At 39.4% G+C, this 13006-nt stretch overlaps 1 protein-coding gene and 1 long non-coding RNA gene across 6 annotated transcripts in view; one reads left to right on the top strand and one right to left on the bottom strand.

Moving 5' to 3' along the window:
- LOC118169747 (von Willebrand factor D and EGF domain-containing protein-like) overlaps positions 1 to 13006 on the top strand; it is a 177432-nt gene that overhangs the window by 50001 nt on the left and 114425 nt on the right. For all 5 annotated transcript variants that reach the window (XM_035331308.1, XM_035331312.1, XM_035331309.1 and 2 more), the window contains 4 exons: positions 148 to 380; positions 7603 to 7692; positions 8982 to 9117; positions 12515 to 12732. In XM_035331308.1, coding sequence (XP_035187199.1) covers positions 148 to 380; positions 7603 to 7692; positions 8982 to 9117; positions 12515 to 12732 — 677 coding nt within the window. The remainder of the gene's footprint in view (positions 1 to 147; positions 381 to 7602; positions 7693 to 8981; positions 9118 to 12514; positions 12733 to 13006) is intronic.
- Positions 1 to 13006, bottom strand: part of LOC118169748 — a 188960-nt gene that overhangs the window by 82380 nt on the left and 93574 nt on the right. The window lies entirely within an intron of this gene.

The following is a 13006-nucleotide window of genomic DNA, read 5'->3' as shown; positions in this document are numbered from 1 at the left end:
TACATAGTTAATAATCAAATCACAAGAACAGAAAATGTGGTATTTCTCCCAGGTTTAGATATATTGAAATCTTCCTGTTGAGAGAATGATTGTAGCATTAAAAATAGCATTTTGTGCTACATCCTTCTTCTGTTTTTTGTCTTTCAGAAAACCTCCCAAGCTTGACTTTGCAGCCAGCAATAACTCCCGAGCTCATGCAAGGTCATGCCCACCTGAAATGCACCTGGGCTCCCCCCATCTCCACGCTGTCGGTGCAGTACATGGTGGTCTGGTCACACCTGGTCACCCCCAGCACACGAGAGCAGATCCGGCATGACACCACCCTGCAGGCTTTTTCCTTCTTGGAGATGAGCCATGAAAATGTCCGACTGGGAGACACGGTAATGCCAGTCTGCCCACAGCAACGTGCAGTCAGGACCCCAGGGGGGTCAAATCCCTTCTGAAATTGCTGGGTCTTTTTTGTTTGTTTGCTTTTGTCATTTTTTGTTTATATATATATATGTGTGTGTATGCATATATATATATATATATATATATTTCCTAGTGCTGCTCCTCACTTGTTACACTTAACATCTAATGTAGAAAAAAATACTGAAAATGGGGCCCATTTTGAAACGGGATTAAATAGCATTTACCAGATTCAGGACTTGTAACATTTTTTTGGATTGCATTGTGTTCCTGGAAGCTGTCCATTTTACTGTTTTCTAAAAGCAACTTGAATATTTACACTTCCATTACAGCTTCAGTGCCATAAAGTCGGTATGAGTAGTAGGTACATGTGCCTGAGCCAGCTTTTGAGTAGTATGTTTCGTACCTTGCAGCAGCGAGAATTTGTAGTAGAGGCAGATCCAGCTACATGCACTCAGTAATTTTTATACTCATGGACCAGAGACACAATAACATCTCTTCACAGAAGAGAAAGATGGTACATTTTAAAATAGAGGGAGGTTTATTTTATGGTCCTTTTCATGGTGTTCTGCCTCTCTGATTCCAAATTCTTGGTTCAATAGCATACTGAAAGATAGAGTTCATTACAAAACAGTCTTTAAGAAGTGTATTTGATAGCTTACACAGCAACACAGATCTAGTTTCAACAACAACAACAAAACAGAAGCCAATACAAGATGTGAAAAAAATTGACTTGTGTATGAATTCATGGCCTTTCATGGTACAGAAACAAGACTTTTAAAGTTAAATTAGGTTCATAACTTTTATAGGCAGAGAGCCATTAGTGATGCTACAACGAACTGAAAGAATAAACAGGGATAATGGCCTTGTGTTAAAAGTAGGTTGGAAATAGTCTTGGCATTTTGCAGCTTCTCTTTGAGATATTTATGAAACGCGAATAAGCTTTTTCAAGTTCTTGAAAAGATGAGTCATCTATAACAGTAGCACAATCTAGACAGTATTTTTTTTTTCTCATTTCTCCTCATAATTATGCCTCCTGAGTTCAGAATCTGACTGATGCTGCCCTCATTTATAACATAACACGAGGCAGACAATTTTGCCAGTTTTTAAGACAAGTTTGTGTTACAAAGAGATATTTTCATCAAAATAATTTCACTTGTAATCACTTCAAATCTAGATTTAACAGTCCTGAGGGATTCAGAGAAAATACAGTTCTGTTAACTAGTCTCACCACCAAATCTTTATAAGACCATTTTTATTATATTAAGTTTTCAGTAAGCCCTTCTTTGTCCTCTACTGAAATCCACATGTTTAATTTAGCAGGTTTAGTGAGACTAAAATGCTCTTTTCCTTGCTAGATTTTTTTAAAGGTCTTCACAGGCTATTTAACTAATTATAATTATCCATAAATCATCACTGGTGAAACCCAAGCAACAAAGCCTCAGCTGTATCTGGGAATTCAGTTCTACAGAATAAGGATCAAAAAAGTGTAGTACTGTGTTTGCCATCCCAGTCTGGGTTTCTGATAGCAGTCACAAAAGGGGGAACACTCCCTTCACTCCCAGAGGTGTAAACCTGAAGCAATTTAATAAACATGGGTAAGACTAACACAAAGGGAAGGAGACACTATTAAGGGGAGATGAGAGACCCTGGGGACCAAATTCAATTGTGCAGACACAGTTCTCAATCTCCTGGTCCAAAGCAAGATGCAAGTAGAAAGAGTTTTTTGCAGGCTGCTTTAAATGGAGACCATCTCTATTGATAGAGCCATATTAGAGAGCAGGCAATGAATGAGAAAGAGGGAGTCCTAGCTCTCTTTCCCCATCTCCATCCCTGTGGCTGCACACCACCAGGCGTGTGGATGTGATTCAGGGAAGAATTGCTCCCCCAGAATGCAGAAGTTGCAGCATTTACCAAACTGCTTTAATTTAACCTACCTTTCACCTACCAGTACATAGTCCGATTTGACTTCAACATTTTTATAGGTGAATAGTGGGAGCTGTATTATTTTTAAACCCCACCTAAAATCAGCATCTTCTTGTTCATTTCTTGATAAAACACTACAGCCAAGCACAATTATTTTCTTTTAATCACTGTTTAGGTGATTGATATCTACTCTATTTTTTATCCATCAGAAAGTCCCCAAGTAATAGGTTAGTCACATAATATAATATCTATCAATATATTCTAATAAGCAGTCAAACCTTAGAGAAGAGTAGAGATTTACCAGCCAACATTTCTGAACTCGTATTGACTAAACAGCCAGTTATTTTTTAATAGCTATCATGTGTGCTTTTCTCCTACATCTTTGGGTTCCAATTTTGTTATTTCAGACAGTAATGTTGGCAGCATAATGTTTGTGAAACTATTTCAGCCTTAAATAAATCTATAATATGTCGCTATTTCTATATGAACACTGAAAGAAGCCTACTCCATCTGATATGAAAATTCTGGCATTCCTAAGCCTTATTTATGCGATGGTGACAGAGGTCATTTCATTCCTCGAGGCACAGCCATCTATAAATTATAGCAGCACACTGTGAGTAATGAGTTATGCTAAGAAAGGTGTTCAGAAGAAAACCGTGGAGATTTTGCTCTGCACAGCAATCCCAAAGTTCATATGGTGAGGAGCAATTGTCACCATACATAAACTATGATGCACATTGTAAAATAAAAATGTTTAAGTAAAACTGGCCTTTCTAAGCTGCCTGCTAAAAGTGGCCATTTTGTGAGGCACTCTGCAACACTGCAAGAATAAACCCAGACAAAAAGATTGTAAACGAGTGATTCAATATATAAAAGAGCTAATTTTCACTCTCAAGGGAAGAGGAGTGAAATTTCCCACTGCTTAAACATTAATTCTATCCCAGCCATTGGACTTGACATAGGAAACAACAGAAATAGGAAGAACTACCTATTTGTAGGTTACACCTAAGTTTAAAATTTCTTTTTAAAACTTCAGACAGAGAATGAGGAGCATCCCCACAGAACACAGAGCTCCAGGTGGACTCAAAATGAGATTTTAATGCAGAAAGGGGCAGATAGTGATGAGCAAAGCTCTGCAGCTGATAAGATGCCTCACTTCTACCCTGGGAAGATTTATTTCCTTAGTAGATGAAGGATCTGCAGTGAGCCTCCGCATACTGTTTGGCCATTTCCCACTAGAAAGGGCTGCCTGTTTATGGATAGCCCACAGCTGTGACTCGAGCAGGACCTCCCGTGGGTCAGGTCTCACTGCTGCTCATCTCCTTCCCTTCTACAGCAACAGCCTTTTACAGGGTATATTCTCCAAAAGCCTTAAGGGCTACTTTATTAATTAACTCAATGTGAGGCTCTCCCTACTTGTCCCTTCCCACTAGCCCTTCTGGAGAGCATTTCCATAGACTTTGTTCCTACCCCTTTCTGCAAATAAGTACAGACAGATTATTTCTGGGAGCTAAACTCCCCACTCCTCCAGCTTTCCTAGGAGCACCTGCCTTCAGCTCTGCTCCTCCTTTGCTCTTCTCACCCAGGCTATGCACCACAGCTCCTCCCATGCACACTCCCCAGCTCCCAGCAGCACTACTCCTCCAGGCTTCTCTAACCCCTGCCCATTAGTGTTTAATTGAGGATGATACGGCAGGGGAGGCCTTCCCAGCCATCAAGAGACACCCTTTCACCTGGCATGATTGATTCCCTGCCAAACCTTTCACCTGCAAGCCATCAGTGTGCGTGAGTGACTCTTACCCTTACAGCCCCTGCCTGCCTTCTGACATGGGCTGTTCAGCTGCGAGGGCAGCTCTAAGTCTTGGAGTTAATAGAGCTAATCAGCCACAGTTAGGCTCCTGCACCTTACTGGAAGCACAAAGACTTCCCTGCCCAGTGAATAGGCAAGAGCAGGCATCCCAAAGTGCTACCTTATGTACCAGATGCATGTCCTGCCCTTCCCACAGGGTATCCCAACTCCTGGGGCACAAGCTGCAGAAGGACAGGAGGCAGGACTGCAGCCAGGAACTGCCATGAACATTGCTTATTTTCCCTGGTGTATGTTAAGGTGAGGTAGGTGAGCAGTACTGATGGATGGTCCCAGCCCCATGCTCCAACCTGGCAGCTCTCCTCATTTTGGGGACACATGGCACTGCCCCGGGATGTAGCTGGGAAGGATGGTGGCACCTTATTTGCCAGTGCTTTGAGAAGTGTATAGCTGAGATCTGCCTTTCTGAAGCTTCCCAAAAAGAACAAATTGCCTTGCAAACCTGGGAGCCTTCACAGATCAGTGACTGATGAGGCGGGATGGGTGCTGATCACAAAAACAGGTGCCTCCAGGTGCCTCCAGGAACCCAACCCCTTGCCCAAGCCCAGCCCAACCTCCCTTAGCATCAGCACTGCCCAAGGTGGGCAAGCTCCTCAGGGCACAGTGACTTCCAAAAAATTATCCTTCAGATTCAAGGAAGGGTTGTAACCCAGAGCCTTCTGAAGCTGCTTGGCCATAGGATGTGTGCAGTGCCTTAAGATTATGCAGCTGAAGGGTGTGCTGCTGAATGTGCCGGGAAGTGCCCACCTGCCACTTCTGCTCGCTGCCTATGAAGGTGTGAGCACACATGAATGTGGCTTTGAGCTTTTCTGTCCCTGTCCTCAGCCCCGTGTCTCTCACCACGTGCTCAAGCTACCACAAATGATCTCCACACTGCATTCAGAAGTAATTAGGGGTGTGGAAAAGGGTGAAACTGGAGGCTTTTGTTTTTAATTTTCTGTTTGAAAATGAGTACAAATAATGCATTTGAGGGAGATTTAGTCTCTGTGAACTCTGAAAAAAATAATTTTGATGTGCAAGTCATTTGGGGAGAATTTGCCAAAGATGGTGACAGGTTCCAGAATTAAAATACTCTCCCAAATCACTTCCCAAGCTAGCTGCCCGACCTCCACCAAATCAATGACTGAATTCTGCTTTTCACTGAATGTGCTGCTCCCTGGGTTCACTGTGAAGTGGGAAGAAATCTGATAGAGTCCACTTAAAGGCATAAACCTGCTCCAAAACACAGGAAAGGAGACATTTCTGCAAATAACTGACAGCACACTGCTGTCAGTATTGCTTTTATCTCTTTGCTTTAAAAAGGCAGCATCTGTAGGTGGGGGAGGGAAAGAAGAGAAAGAAAAAGTTGATTACTGAACTAGAGAAAAAGAGCGAGTGTTTAGCTCAAGGCAAATAAATAAATAAACAAAAATCTCCTTGCAGTGACTATCATAATAATGATGTGACAAACTGCCAACCCGTAGCTCGGTAGCCGATGAACACGTCGGCTGGTTGTGAAGCGAAGTGTGCACCTAACAAGGTAAAGGCACTACAAGGAGAGGAGCGATAGGAAAGACAGGAGTGAAATGTAACTTGTGACGGGTGGCTGTACACCGAGAGTTGGGAAAGCTTGTGCTAATCTCCATACGTGCTAGAGGTAGAACTGGAAATGACTGAAAATGTCCTCAGCATGTCTTTATGGAGTAATTTTCCATTTTGGTGCTATCAATAAAACATACCTCTTTTCTACAACAGGAGAAAGAAAGCACAGTGTGTGCAGGGAATGGAGTTGGGTCCCCACGTGTTGCAGGGTGTTATTTTGGGGCAGATCCCTGGGTGATGCCCCTGCCAGCACCACACATCCTTGTGAGCAGCCCTGCTGCTCCGCCTGAACGATTTGGGTAAAAATCATTGAAGCAGAAAAGTGCAAACAGCCCACCAAGCATAAATATAATATCTGCAATGCAGGTGCATTGGATTTGCTTACTGCGTTCTCTATGGGATTTGTTTTTAATATTTTTCTTACTAATTTTTATTTTTTATTACTACCTGGAGAACACAAGTTTCTCTCCTTTGGAGGCAAATTATCTAACAACAATATTTCGGAGGGATTTTAACCTTAAGAGATCTCTGAGGCCCATGTCGCTTTTCCTCCAGATTGCAGAACCATAAGGTGTTAACAAACAGGGCTTTTTTGGGCAGTGAAGGAAATACTCCAGAGCAGTAGGCAGCTTATGTGCATAGGACTACATGAATCTGAAAAACACCCTGTTCCTTTGAGCTGGTTTTGCTGTCACTGGCCATGAGAGTATTACCTGAGCCGGCCGGTGATAGCTACTGGGAGCCACAGAATCTGTCTGGAGGAGGTCCTCACCATGGAAAGTAAATCAGATTGGTCTGCTTCCTCTTCATGGGTCACATGAGGCTTCAGAAAGGCAGCAGCTATAAATATGCCATCTGACCGATCGGAATTGATTTACTATGGCACAAGCTGTTACTCCATTTCCGAGAAAAAGGCCCCCAAAAAATGAGAGCTACAGTTTCAGAGCTGGCTGTAGTTTGCTTTAAGGAAAATTTTTGTAGTTTAATCTTATGATCCTAGAAATGATGTTAGCAGTTTGGGTTTTGTGAAAGCAATGAAACATTAAGATGGCAGATGGTGTGCGGGCTCAGCAGAGATAAAGGTTGCGTGACTGTGCTAGGAATAAAACATAAATGGCATGGTACATTGTGTCTGGTGGGTTTTTTGTTTGGGGGGATTTTTATTATTATTATATATATTTTTTTATACTATAAACCTTTCAGGCACATCTGCATCATCTTTTATAATGCAATAAGAAAAATTGAACTTCATATATTGCTGACACTTCTGAGGCTGGATGACTGTCAAACTAATTTAAATTAAAAATAAATAAATAAATAAATAAATAAATAAATAAATAAATAAATAACTTTAAAACATGGTATTCAATCCATCAGGCACTCTGAAGTCTGGGATCCCAAGGGCTGGTGTCCTGAACTTGACAGCAATGTCTATAAATGGTGTAATTCTCCCTAATTAAAATGAGTTAATATTACTAACCCTTACAAGTTGTTTGGAAGAATAAAAAAGAAAATGCACTGTAAGCATTCAGTGTTATTAATTGTTTAGACAGAAGCCATGTTTTTTGCTTTTTCTATGCATCAAAAATTTTTTTAGATCTCCAGGTTTATGCATAAACATTCTTTATACCTAACCCCCCCCCCCAGAAATTTTTTTTGTTTTAAAAAAAAAAAAAAAAATTTTTTTTTTTTTTTTAAAAAAAAAAAAAAGGAAAAGGAAAAGGAAAAGGAAAAAGCTCAGCAATGCAGAGGAACAGAAAGATGTATAATTATTTGTTTGTTGTTCAAGAAATCTATAGCACACTGTTTATTTACTGCAGGTCTTTTGCACTGTCACTGCGTTTGCAAGGGACACTCCTGAGCAGCAATCATTGCCTGAGGAGAGCAAAGGTTTCTATGCTGGGATTAAGGTAATGCCGGTGGCCCTGATTTCCTGACTTCTCCAGCGTCTCCTTGGGGAATATTTATATATTATCTGACATTCTCTGACAAACAAGGCACAGACACATAGGCCTTGATCATCATAACCAGCACTGCTTTTATGCTCACTTTGTGAGAATGTCTTAATAAATTATATGGCTTTCAGTCTGTTTGCAAAAGGCCCTAAAGCACCCATCAGCAGTGTGCAGGTGTTGACACTAATGCAGCATAAAGAATGTGCAAAACTACATCTGCCAGTAAATACACCCCAAAGTACTCTGGTGGTTATGTATAAATGGAGGCCACACATACAAAGATGCAGATTTTTTTTTTTTTTCTAACTAAACCAGAACGAAATGAAAACAGGTATGAATTTTTATCCATCTCCTCCTTACGATCAGGCCCTACAAAAATCAAGTTGCTGGGGGTAAGTCACACTGAGTGCAAAGCCTGGGTCTAATCCTACCCAAAGATGTGACTGTCATCCAGGAGAATTTGAGATCTTCTAAGGATCTAATTTTCATGCCTACAAGAATGGGCTTTGAAAAAAAATGGAAGCCTGTTCTGTGTGACCTTGGAAGAACAGTTATTTATTTTTTTTTTTTTGGCAATGTCCAAATTCCCCAGGGAATGGAAATTCCCATTTCTGACTGCCCCCGGGTGCTGTTTCTGCTTTTGCCCCAGGAGTACAGCCATATAGAAACCGCCCAGCCCCAGCTCCTCTCCCGATGCACTGAAGCTGCAATATATTATGTACAGAGAAGTACTTCTTCCTGCCATAGCAGGGAAGAGGAATCGGGTGAAAATTGCACTAGCTTTGCACCTGGGGCAGAGTACAAATATAGAGTCCATGATCATGAGGTAATGCCATACTATAGGTTATAAATACTACTGGTATTTTTCTCAGTGCATAATAGGAGCTCCTTTTAACCAGGGATATTAAAAATGAACAAATTCTATGGTGGCATACTATTTTCAGGCTTAATAACAACCTATTTTTAGATGAGGAGATGAGAATTAATTAGACACTATCTATGACAACTGCAAACATTTATTTTTTTTTAATTATGAAGAGTGTTAAAATATTTTAACAAAAAATTACCTTTGGAAAGTTGCAGATGATTTTTATGAAATTGTTATTATGAAGATTATTATTTTACAAACAATTATATTGATCCATTATTGATTAAAAACACTCAAAATGTCAGAAATACCAGTATTGCCTTATTAACCTATCAAAATGATGTAAAAGTTTATTTATTTATTTATTTATTTCCAGTTTTTACCAGAATCGTTACAAATTGCAGAAGATGGCAAGGAACATGTTTTGACCATTCTGAGCACTGTGCCCATTACCTGTTCTGGGCAGGATGATTCCTGTAAAATCACGTTACAGCTAAGTACTGAAGATTTGGGTGAGTTTTACATATTGGCATCAAATCAATGTGATCACTTTTTCCTAAACTTCCATTACAATGAATTGTAGATGAAATTATAAGACTTAAATAACTAAAGAGGGCAGAGCCTATAAGCTCAACAAACTAAACCATATATTTATTTGCAAAATAAAATAGATGATGATATCACTCAGGTGTTTGGCACCAAAAAAATATCTGACTAGTCTTAACCTGTCCATGAATATTTATGGGTGAAATAACTGTGAGCAGAAGACCTTTTTTAAAAAATTCCAGGAGCATAATATTCTATATAACGTTTTTTGTAGCAGAAATGGCCTTGGCTAGAATAATTTTATCAATTATCAATAAGAAACTAACCTGCATATTAATTATTCAGTAAATGTGTATCAAAGACTTTTTTCTTTCTTTTCTGCCTTACAGTTATTGTCTGTCTTAATAAAGAAGAAAGAAACGTTCTTATGATTATTTATTATTCTCTTCTAAAGTTATTTTTTTTAACTCGGAAACATTGACAATGTCACTTAGAAAATCCTCTTGCTTTTTTAAACAGTGTATTCTTTCCCAGGTTAATCTGGTGGAATATCATGCTTAACCAAGGGGCCTATATGGATTTTTATTTTATAGACAGGAATAAAGCACAAAAAGACAGTTCAAATAAAAATAATATTAAAAAAAAAAAAAAAAAAAGTTGCCAAGGCCCAGATAGTTCCTGATATTTTTCCCTTTCTGAATTCCTCTCCTTTCTTTCTCCATCCGCAGCCAAGTGCACAGACAGAAGAAAAAAAAATCATTCAAATGAAATCTAACACAATGATCTTAAACTGAACGGCACCTTATGGTTCCAGCAGCTGTGTTGGCTCTCGTACATGGAGTACTTTGCATTTCTTCATGGCTTGGTGCTGCTCCCTTCTACATATTACTCCTGGCTTACAGTCTCTGCTAGTCCATCAGGGAAACATTTGCTGAGCTTATGGGAACAGATTTTCTTAGATATTGAGTTGGTAAGAATGCAGGCTCATGTGTGGTGGGATATCCCTGAAACCTCCAAGCAACCTGCAAACCTACAGCTGACAGGGATCAAATGAGAATTAGTCATATAAACTACAAAGGTAATCTTTGAATTTGATAGATTGGACTGAGGCTGAACCCTAGCCATGGTCTTCTTCAGTCCCACAACATGCATTTTACTGGAAGAAAAAGATGAGGCAAGATCTTAAGAAGCAGATTTATTTTCAATTTGTCAATGGGCATGATATGTTGGTGGCAAGATTTGCCAGGATGGAGTCAAAACTTGACCAATTAACTAATCTTTGAAGTAGTTTGATGTTAAAGAGGCAGTTTTAATAAACAAATTTCTGTAGCTTAAACTAATAACCAACTCTAACCTTTGATTACTCCCCTCTGAGGCTGTTTCCTTGGATAGCAATTGAACTAGTATTGATCAATTGAGATATCTACATGTACTTAAGGTTGAGTACCTATTAATAGGTGTTTGTACAACCATAGGTTTGTTTTCAGCCTTTATTGTCAGTAGGGTCCATTTTTTTTATCTGAAGGAATGCTGTGGGCTTCTGGAAAACATAGTGTCAGCCACAGTGCTATAAATTGAAAATGAAAACAATTTTAGTTGAGATTCGTTTATACTGAGCAAATTAACCAACAAGCTCCTTGTCTGACTGAGTCCATCTGACAACACTGTTGTGTTAATTATGTAGGGAATAAGTGATAAGAAAGCTAATTACAAGCACAGAAATATCTCTCTAAGTTCAGACAATATCATAATGCCAAGACACAGCAAAGCCACTGGAGTTCGGCTTCTGTTAAGTTTATCATTGCTATTTTGACAAGACGATTTTCTTTGATTTTAAACTTTTGTTCTGGGTTGTGAACAGAGCTCGTGGGACTGTAATAGCAATAACTATTCTTCATGGAAGCCTCCAATTTAATTGAATCAAAAACCTTGAAAATAAAACAGGACTTTTCTATAAGATGTAAGGCATCTATAAGGATTTGGAATGAGTGATGATGTGCTATTAACATTTGTAGGCTTTAGTTCCATTCTTATAGAACTCTACAGGGTTAATTTCAATTACATTTTATGAGTCTTTTCCATAAGGAATAAAATGTTGATTATGTGATTGTATTAGAAATACCATTGTAAAATACCCGAATGTCATCTACTATAAATTATTAAGGAATTCCACAAATGGGAAAAATGATATGGAAATCTCTTATTTTCATATCTGATTAATTCTATTGCCAACATTTCTATAACACTGTTCTTATAAGCTGATAATTATTGGTCTGGGACAGAAAACTAAACACAGCGGAAATGCTGGCAGTCCTGAAATCATCAGCAGGATTCTGATGGGCTGGTAGGGCCATGATTTCATTTTTACCTAACAAAGGACTCATGAAGGGTTGGTCTGCTCCTGAGGAGCAGATAGACACTATCTGAAATGCAGACCAGCTATATCAGAACCAAATGCTATCATTATTCATTGTTCATAAATAAAAAATGATAATAAATGTCAATGTAAAAGAAATCAAGCAGTTTGGTTTGTCCTTTACCTGGGATTTTAGTATGGATGGTTAATCCTCAAGGGAAATGGACACTACTAGCCCTACTAGAAAAGGTTCCTTTTGGAAATATATGATGTGCAAAGCTGCATGACTAACTTGGGTTGCCATTGCCATACTGATTTTATTCACCATCCTTAACTTCCCTACCCATCACAGATACCTACATAGCCAGTAACACCATTAAATTGTTACTTTTCCACAATCTTTTAGTAAATATATCCTCACAACCCCATTATTTTACAGATTGGAAAGTAAAGTACAGTATCACAGTATAACCAAAAGAAAGTAACAGAGAAAGCTCTCCAAATCTGCTGCATTTATCTTCCTATGATGGATCCAAAGTTCACTAAAAACTGACTGGAGAACTTTCCCTTTCCAGATCAAAAATTCTCTATGCTTTAAATTAAATAACTCCCAGCAGATACCTTGTTATAATAAAGCTAGTGAAAGATAAATGTTTTCCAGAAACACAGTTTCATCTCTTTCTTTGTCATGAAAACAACTCATCTTCATTTCCTGGGCATGGACCCATAAAGATAAGACTGTCATTCCAGAAATATTATCACCTGTGGACAGAAAAGCACCAATGAGTTTCAGTAAGCTGTCTATTGCAGGAAAAAAAAAAAAAAAAAAAAAAAAAAAAAGTAAAATGTGCTAAAGAATGCCAGATTGAGTCAGTTGCAACCATCTTCGTGCAAAACCTCTCTGAATTCAACACATATGTGCCCTGGAATGTAAAGTATTTGTGTTGGATGGGATTGATGACTGTTTGGGTATCTCTTGTCAAACTCAGAGTTCCTGTTCATTTTAGACAGGCAATTACCAGGGCCCCCAGACATCGCCCTTTCGGCATGCCAGGTGGACCTGGTGCCGGCGCCCTGCTCGGAGGGCAGTTGTGCAGCAGCCACGCTGACGGTGACAGCCGTGACAGACTTCACTCAGGATGGGAACCGCATCAGCCGCATCAGAGCTGAGCCAGTCGGACGGAGAGATTCGCTTTGGAGGGCTCACACACCAAAGGATGTGAAGGTTAGGTCCTAAAATGGAAAATGTGACAAATTTAAATGGGAGGAATAGCTTCGGAGAAAATGAGGCAATGATAAACCTTAACCATATAAAAACCTGTGGACCACTGTTCACACAGTAACCTAAAACAGCCTCTCTGAAAACTAACAAGTGAAGCTTTTTGCTTTAACAGATTTAGGTTTCATTCTCAGTTAGTCCCTCGGTAAGGCCAACAGATGGATTGTACGTGTAACAAGCCAGCAGTTTGGAGAAAAGCAGAGGAAAGGCTGTACCTTGG

This window comes from Oxyura jamaicensis, chromosome 7, assembly GCF_011077185.1.
Source record: "Oxyura jamaicensis isolate SHBP4307 breed ruddy duck chromosome 7, BPBGC_Ojam_1.0, whole genome shotgun sequence".
NCBI lineage: Eukaryota > Metazoa > Chordata > Aves > Anseriformes > Anatidae > Oxyura > Oxyura jamaicensis.
The sequence above is the reverse complement of the archived record's forward strand: the minus strand, read 5'-3'. Positions and strand labels throughout refer to the sequence as shown.